At 41.7% G+C, this 8,111-nt stretch overlaps 1 protein-coding gene across 1 annotated transcript; it reads left to right on the forward strand.

The window, feature by feature from the left end:
* Positions 1-5,713: 5,713 nt before the first annotated feature.
* On the forward strand, positions 5,714-8,002 carry LOC134177061 (uncharacterized). Its single transcript, XM_062643764.1, has 2 exons — positions 5,714-5,767; positions 7,280-8,002. Exons 1-2 carry the CDS (start codon positions 5,714-5,716, stop codon positions 8,000-8,002), a joined length of 777 nt encoding a protein of 258 aa, XP_062499748.1.
* Positions 8,003-8,111: the final 109 nt, after the last annotated feature.

Here is an 8,111-nt window from a genome sequence, read left to right on the forward strand (position 1 = left end):
CTGAACTTGAGCAGTCGCGCCTCTTCCGAAGTCACTTACAATAGAGCTGTCCCCAGACTGCTTTCTTCTCCCACGCTTCCCTCCCATCACGTGCAGAAAGCAGTCTGGAATACCGAGGCTAAGCCAGAGCTGTGATCAGCCATTGAAATCAAACTGTACCGAATACCCCGCGTACGAAATACCCTCGGATACCCTACCTACTTCCTACGCTGTACAGTACAGTGTACATGCAGCGACGATCGATTTCTGTCGGCATTCCTACAATTACGCCGGTTAGAGTTTATTTATGGAATTAATTAAATATTTTGCATGCTGTACGATCAAAAGAAGTAAGCTGCTGTTATCAACGAAACATCAACTAGTAAATTTTTACTCTACTGCAGTGCGTAGCTACGGCATTTGGGTAGTTTAGAGTGACTGTTGTGATCATGGGTTTGGTCTTGCAAAGACGGCACCGGAATTTAACGTTAGCGGTTGTGGTTTCCAACAAATAACACTATTAATTATATATAGTTTAACAAAAATTATGGCAACTTGTTTTTGACTAGGTTTTTTTTTTGAGGTTTTGTTGTTGCGTGTACGACCTAAGATCTGGTCTCCAAGGACAACATGGAAGCAGCTGGACGCGGTAGGGGATCTCGGACGTCGAGGGCGCGAGGCCGTGACAGACAACGACGTAGCGAGGTTGCTGTATGCTTATGTGATATTTACTCAAAAAAGTCAGAGTTTGTTGTGTTGAATAGGACAATAGTGGCGGTTCTCCAGGCAGCACCCAGATGATGAAGCGACCGGTCATTCTTACTAAACACGAAAGCAGTGCGCCGGGCTTTGTTCCCGGCACTATTATGATTAAAACAAGGTTAGTTCTGATGTGCTATTCACTGCAATTACGATCTGCCAATTTTGTTGATCTGTTGATGGTAGTCTATACGTCAGTTGTCTGTGTCTTTCTGTTTGTATGTCTGTGTGTTGGTCCAGTCTAGGCTCATAACTCCATTCTAAATGGGTGGAGTTAATGTATGAGTGATCTTCACATTCCACATGAGAAAGAACCTAGGGCCTGTTTCCACTAATGCCTAAACCGGTTTAACAAGTGGTTTAAGCTAAACTGGTTTAAGAATTGACCTGTTTCCACCTGTACTAAACCAGTTATATTTTAAACCTAAACCGCTTTCTTAAACCCACTTCAAAGTAGGTTTAGCAAAGTGGTTTAGGTTTAAATGTCACATGACAGTAGCGCGCTTGTTTAGATGGCTTCTGACAATGTCGTTTTGATGATATTGACTATTTTGCTGGGATAGGATTGCCTTAAAAGATGTAAGGGATGCTAACTAGGGGAAAGAAATCAGTGCTACGGAGAGAGACAACACGGTTTTCTTGGTCATCGTCATGCAAATTCCTACTAGCAGATGCGGAATCAGTGAAAACCAACAGTTGCTCTGACTCGGCGACAAAGCAGCCCAATACTTCAAAATAAGGCGTTCCTAGACGGTTTGTTTTGCACATCCGGGATGTGCAAGTTCCTAGTGGAAACAGTCGCTTTCTTGAACTGGTTTAGTTCTTACAACCTATTTAAGCTAAACTAGTTTAAGGTGCAGCTAGTGGAAACACAGCCCTAGAAACCAAACAGTGAAGATCATCATCTACATCTAATGTTATTTAATTCAGAAACTGGACGGACCCTAGATGTGATGTATCATTGGCATACCCATGGAGCCAGGACATTTTGAAACGGGCAAGCAAAGATGGATATGCTGCTAGACCACCAGAGAATAGAGGAAAGTGAATAGGTACACAGGGGAAATGCTGCCAGATGGAACATTATCTAAATGTATCCCTGTTGTTTTGAACATTTTGGAAGATGGGGTCAGAAGGCTGATACTTTCCTAGATTGTGTTTCTAAGCAATGCAGCTTTAATATAGTGTATTCACCAATTAGACGGACTGTGGAATGTTATCTCTGAGGTAGAGCTACATGCAACTGAACCTTATGTTGTACCAGCAAGCCTTTGAAAGTGAGGTATAGATATGGTATACTAGCTACGTTGCCCGGCTTCGCCCGGGTGCATTCAATTGTGAGGAATTACCATGACAGTAGCTAGTCTGACATTTTTATTTGCAGTTAGATGTTATAAGTAATTAGCAGCATGTATTCCGTTTACAATTAGATTCCGTACGCCGCTCGTTAGTTTTGGATAGTGACAGCTGGATCAAGTTGACGTCAATGTAATTCTAATTTAGAAAACTTGCAAGAAAGAAATGAAATGCTCCTAGACTGAACCTGAATGCACATATATTAAACGTACGTCGTCTCTTGAACTGTAAAAGAAACTATTAGGTAATCCATTGTGGCGTCAGATATTGCAGCCTTGCATTTAATTTAGACCTCACTTATTGTGACATCGCCTAGAATGTCCTATTAAATGCTCTATATTTGCTGTTTTGACTATGCGAAAGTGAAAAACCGTTTATTCTTTTGCGCACTATGCTCTTTATAGTTTGAATGTTGCGCCTAGTTGATCAATGTCGGACAGAATAGAAAGCTATTGCTCAAGGGTCAACCATCGAAAGGGGACCCACCCATCGAAACTCACATTGTTACGTTCCTTTTCATTTGGTAAGCACGTCTGGAGAATTGTAGTGACAATGAGCCAAGCGTGAGGAAGTAGTAGGCGAACAAACAAATTGGATCTTGTTTGTGTGTGTGTGTGTGTGTGTGTGTGTGTGTGTGTGTGTGTGTGTGTGTGTGTGTGTGTGTGTGTGTGTGTGTGTGTCTGTATGTCTGTGTGTGTGTGTGTGTGTGTGTGTGTGTGTGTGTGTGTGTGTGTGTGTGTGTGTGTGTGTGTGTGTGTGTGTGTGTGTGTGTGTGTGTGTGTGTGTGTGTGTGTGTGTGTGTGTGTGTGTGTGTGTGTGTGTGTGTGTGTGTGTGTGTGTGTGTGTGTGTGTGTGTGTGTGTGTGTGTGTGTGTGTGTGTGTGTGTGTGTGTGTGTATCTGTATCTATACTGCTAAAATTGGTGGTGTTTGTATATGTATATATATATATATATATATATATATATATATATATATATATATATTATTTAACATTCTAGCAGTAAACTGCCAAAGACGAACAGATAATTGTTTTAACAAAGTATCGTATTTTCGCTCATTTAGCTGCATGCTGGTATAAGCGGGGACTACCAGAAACTTGTTTGTCGGACTCTAGTAACTATACCGGCATGCCGGTATAGCACGAGGAGTGCCGGTAATGGCAAAGGAGCAACTACACATTTGTGGTAATTCTACTGCACACGCACCATAATTTGATTCGTTGACCTAGAGAATACAGCTTTCCCGAAGCCCAGCTAGAAAAGAGAAAAGTTGAACAGCCAGAAGGTATTGAGAATGGATCTTTGCAGTATGGCAGAGGATCATACACAATTGAAAAGCTAGCAGTACTGTACGACAAGCTCGGTGAAAACAAAATAAACGTCGCCAGGGAATGTGGAGTGTCTCATCAGTGCATACAGGATTAGGTTTGAACAAGCAGAAGAACACACAGGGCTGACAGATAAGGAAGAGAGGAAGACAAAGAAGAAGAGGAGAATGAAGGCAGAGAAAATCAAACATTATAGGGTTGATTATATACTACATCTAGATGAAAAAGTATTAGATGTCTTAGTTTTTATTTATGTTAGTTCAATCAATATCTAAGAACGGATGCAGCATAGATCTATGGGTCCAGTCTATAGGGAGGTTGGTCAATCACCTCTCTTTCTCCGGCATGCCGGTGTACCCCGGGGTATATGCCAGCATCCTGGTAATCCCCAGCTTAAACCGGCATGCAGCTAAATGCTTGGAAATACGGTACTAAACGCTTGACTAAATGAAAGTCTAGTTTTTGTCATTGTTTTAGAGGCAATTATTCTTAAGTGTAGGTAAACTAGCAGGTGTCCAAAAACCAAATGTCTCCACTATCAAAGAGTAGAAACACTCGCGTGCAGCTCCAGCCAAAGTTGAAGATGGTACAATATACGAAGGCTGCATGGTATTCCAAATGGAAACATCAAAATAAGCAGGCTTGCTGTTTTTGAATTAGGAGGATAGACATCCCCAGGACGATTGAAATATGTGCTACTGCAACGCTTCTCAAGGCATGAACCAGCATCATCTGATCAACAAGGAATGTGTAATAGATGATGTCTTGAAGAGCGTTATGACGTCTGGATCGTAGAGAACTATGACCATACCCAAGGAGGTGATCTCCAAGTGAATCAATTGTATATCCAAACATACAACGTATAGTCTTGGGAAAAATCTGGAAAGTTAGGAATTCCCAGGCAGAGTTTGACTGCAATCACAAATTCATGCGAAGCCATAGCGAGGCCTAACTTTGGGTTCGGAATTGCCCACAACCAGGCTGCGGCATGAATTGATAATACGGTGTTTAGGCGAGCACTATCTCGAAGGCTGCGAGATTCCTTGTGATTAGCAAAAGATGGAACACTTTATCTGTGACTGTAGAGACTTCTGAGATGTAGATGACAAGTCTGTAGTAACCTTCTTATCAATATCAGCAAAATTGTTTCTAAATTGACTGTGAGCTTCATCTTCTCCAGTTATGTATCTAGAAAGTGAGGCATCAGCTGTTGTTGTAGTTGTAAATAGGTTGTACCAATTGCCTGAACATAATTGGAGAAACAAAAATGAAACTGTTGGTAAAATTGCAAGTGGCAATGAAAGCTGCTGGTGCAGTGGTTTTTGCTTGTTTGAAACCAAGACCTCCCAAACGCATGGGTAAAATCGCCTGTTGCTGTGCATGATTAGGTAAAGAAGGATGTATCAATATTTCCAGAGAATGACAAAGGCCTGCATAAAATGCAGTAAAACGAGACATGGTATGGTGAGGATGGACAGTTCGAAGAATGTGATCGATCTTACACAGACCAAGACACGATCAAAGAAGATGAAACAAAATTTGTGAATTGTTGAGATCAGGTAAATGACTTTGCATTTGAAGAACACTATATATATATATATATATATATATATATAGATATGTTTATTTATTTATTTATCTATTTATGGTTTTATAACTGCCCTATGAATGGAACACAATACCAAGAAATCAAAGAAAAAACTGCAACAACTAAATCTGTCAAAGATACCAAGACCACGAAGATAAGTTGTAAATACACGATAGCATGGAAACTGACAGTTTGATAGCACACAAGAAAGCTACCGCTGTACCAGGAATGGTAGATAAACGCAGACTGCTTTAATGCCTGTGACCAATTGGTAATCAAACAGGTGAAAGGAGGTCAACAGACTACAAAACCACTGCCGTACCAAAAGGAGTAGTAGAAACCGCAGACTGCCCTGATGCCTGTGATCTCCTGAAGAATGAATTAGTAGATTTTGTTGAAAAGAGAGACAGGTGAAGAATCTACAACGATTGAGATGATAGTTAAGTAGGCAAAAGGATACGGTCAGAAATGAAGAGAAGACAAAAGACAACAAACCACCACCATACCAAGAATGGTAGAAAGTGCAGACTGCTCTGAGCCTGTGATTGCAATACACAATGATTAAGAAGACAAGGGAGATCAGGTTGAAGGATGCATTCAGAAAACTAAGAGAGGATAGCAGACAACAAAACAAAACCATCGCCCAGCCAAACAAGGCAGAAACTGCAGAATGCTCTGATGCCTGTAATCCCAGAGTGACACAATGAACGACACTGATGCTGAGGAACGAGGCAGTACACCAAGTGAGAAAGAACAAGTGATCATAACAAATGTGACAAAGCGTGGAACAAAATCAGACAAATGATAGAGGCAACAGACGACAAAACCACCGCCGTACCAATGTCAGTAGATAGTGCAGACTGCTTTGAAGCCTGTAACTTGGAAGTAAGGAGACAGAAATGTGTATTGATCAAGATTGCTGGCAGTTTTCAAACAAAACAGTGCAATGATGAAACGTTCAAAGCAAACAAGAAACGAAAACAACAAAGCATTCATTCCCTAAAGAGAGGCCTCGCAACAGGAGGACTGACGCAAAGCACCACAGTGGTTAAAGCCGCCATGAGCTGGCCGGACTCTTGACTTCCCTCTTCTTCTTTGTTCCTTCTCGACAGACAACAAACTCAAAATACATGTGGCAGACGCAACCATACATCCGGGATATATATATATATATATATATATATATAGTAGTGGACAAAAGTATTTACTGGGCAAGAAATTTCAAGGGTTTTTCAGGATGTTTGTGTTTTAACCTAGGTGCGTTGGTCGACGAATAATTGGAACAAACATCTGAGAATAGAATGATATGAAATACTTCAAAATATTCCTCTGCCGGTGATAGGACTCAATATAGTTTTTCGGAACCTGTTTAGAGAATGCCATTTATGATAACTATAGTGACTGAAATTGGACACTTTGATCCACAATAGTGCTTTTAGCAACTCAGGTATACAATGTATGGTTTAAAATTCTCCAAATTTGGTGGTCGTCAGAGCAATTAAAAGCAAAGACACGCCTACTTTATTTACAACCACGCCTACTTTTCCTATTTCAGTGTGCACACATTACAATTCTGAAAGTAAACATTTGGGATTTGAAAGTGTGGTTTTTCTCTTGTCCTTAGTGTGGCACTTGTGCAAATTAAATGTGGTTCAAATTAGATGTAACAAAGCAACTACCTATAAACCCTCCTAATCTCTGCTCACTTTGACCTGAAGTCTGTGAGAAAGACCAGGCTTTTGTAATCATATCTCATCACATGATAACGTTTGGCATATTGAGGTAATTAGCCCAACCCACTGTCTCAGATAAGGTTTTCAATTACTCTTGGGAGAGTAAACAGGAGGTGGTAAAGTTTCAGATAATAGAGCTGAGCTGTAATGTACAGCCTACAGGTCAGCCGCTTGGTCTGACAAACCGACGCGCCCTCTTGCACAATGCACGTTCCCCTTCGCAAATTTCCGTTTGCAATTGGTCTGTTTCCTAGAGACACCGCTAAAATCTTGTCACGTATGTGCAAACATCAGAACTCTATCTGCCCTGGTAGATAGATCTTTCTGTTGTTATTAGTAACAAATGGGAGGTTCTGCGGTTTTACACAGTCGGTCAGACCAACGCGAACGAAGAGTAGGACGACCATGTGTGCAATGCCGCATTGAATCTTTAGGCGACCAAATGGTCCACGTTCACGTGCCAAATCGCAAGTGTTAGTCGCCAATGGCGAGGAGGCTACCGGGAATTTTAAACTCTGACAATTGCACATCTCCAGCATGTTTCTTTCTCCATCTCTTCCATCGTGAGTACATTCTGTGAGTTGAGCGAAGGCATTAAGACTGCTATCGTGCGTTTGCATAAGAATGGTCACTCCTCATCTGAGATTGCTGTTTCTCTTCATGTGAACAGCAGAACAGTTTGGTATGTTGTTCAGAAGTTCAAGGAGAGAGGAACTGTCTCTGCTGCAAAGAGATCTGGACGTCCTAGAAAAACTGACAGTCGTTTTGACCGTCGCCTCAAGATTCTGTCATTAAAAGACGGCTTCAAAACAGTCCCTATGTTGGGTCAAGAAATGTCTGTGGAGACTGGAATCGAAGCATCCAACAGGACCATCCAGAGGAGGCCTTGTGCAGCTGGTCTTTACGGCTTTGTTGCAAAGAAGAAGCCATTCATCTTAGAGTGCAACAGGACAATCGTCTTGCCTTTGTGCGTGAGCATCAACGTTGGACATAGGGTCCAGGGTGCCCTAAAATCTGACCAATACCTAAGAATCCTTCAACAAGAAATGGTGTCAAGCATGAAAGACTTGTTTTGCCACAACAAAGCCATTTTCCAGCAGGACAATGATCCAAAGCACATGGGGAAGGTGACCAAAGCGTGGCTTAGCAAGCAGCCGTTTCATGTCCTTAAGTGGCCTCTGGAGAGCCCTGACTTGAATCTCATTGAGAACTTATGGGAAATCCTCAATCAGAACCGGGACAAGTCAAAGAGAAACTAGAATGAAGATGAGCTGTGGGAAGAGTGTCAAGAAACCTGGAAGAAGGTCTCCGTGGACATCTGCTGCAAGCTGATCGAGTCGATGCCTCGCAGGGTTGCAGAGGTCATTA

The sequence above is a fragment of the Corticium candelabrum genome, chromosome 3 (genome assembly GCF_963422355.1).
Source record: "Corticium candelabrum chromosome 3, ooCorCand1.1, whole genome shotgun sequence".
NCBI classification, from domain to species: domain Eukaryota; kingdom Metazoa; phylum Porifera; class Homoscleromorpha; order Homosclerophorida; family Plakinidae; genus Corticium; species Corticium candelabrum.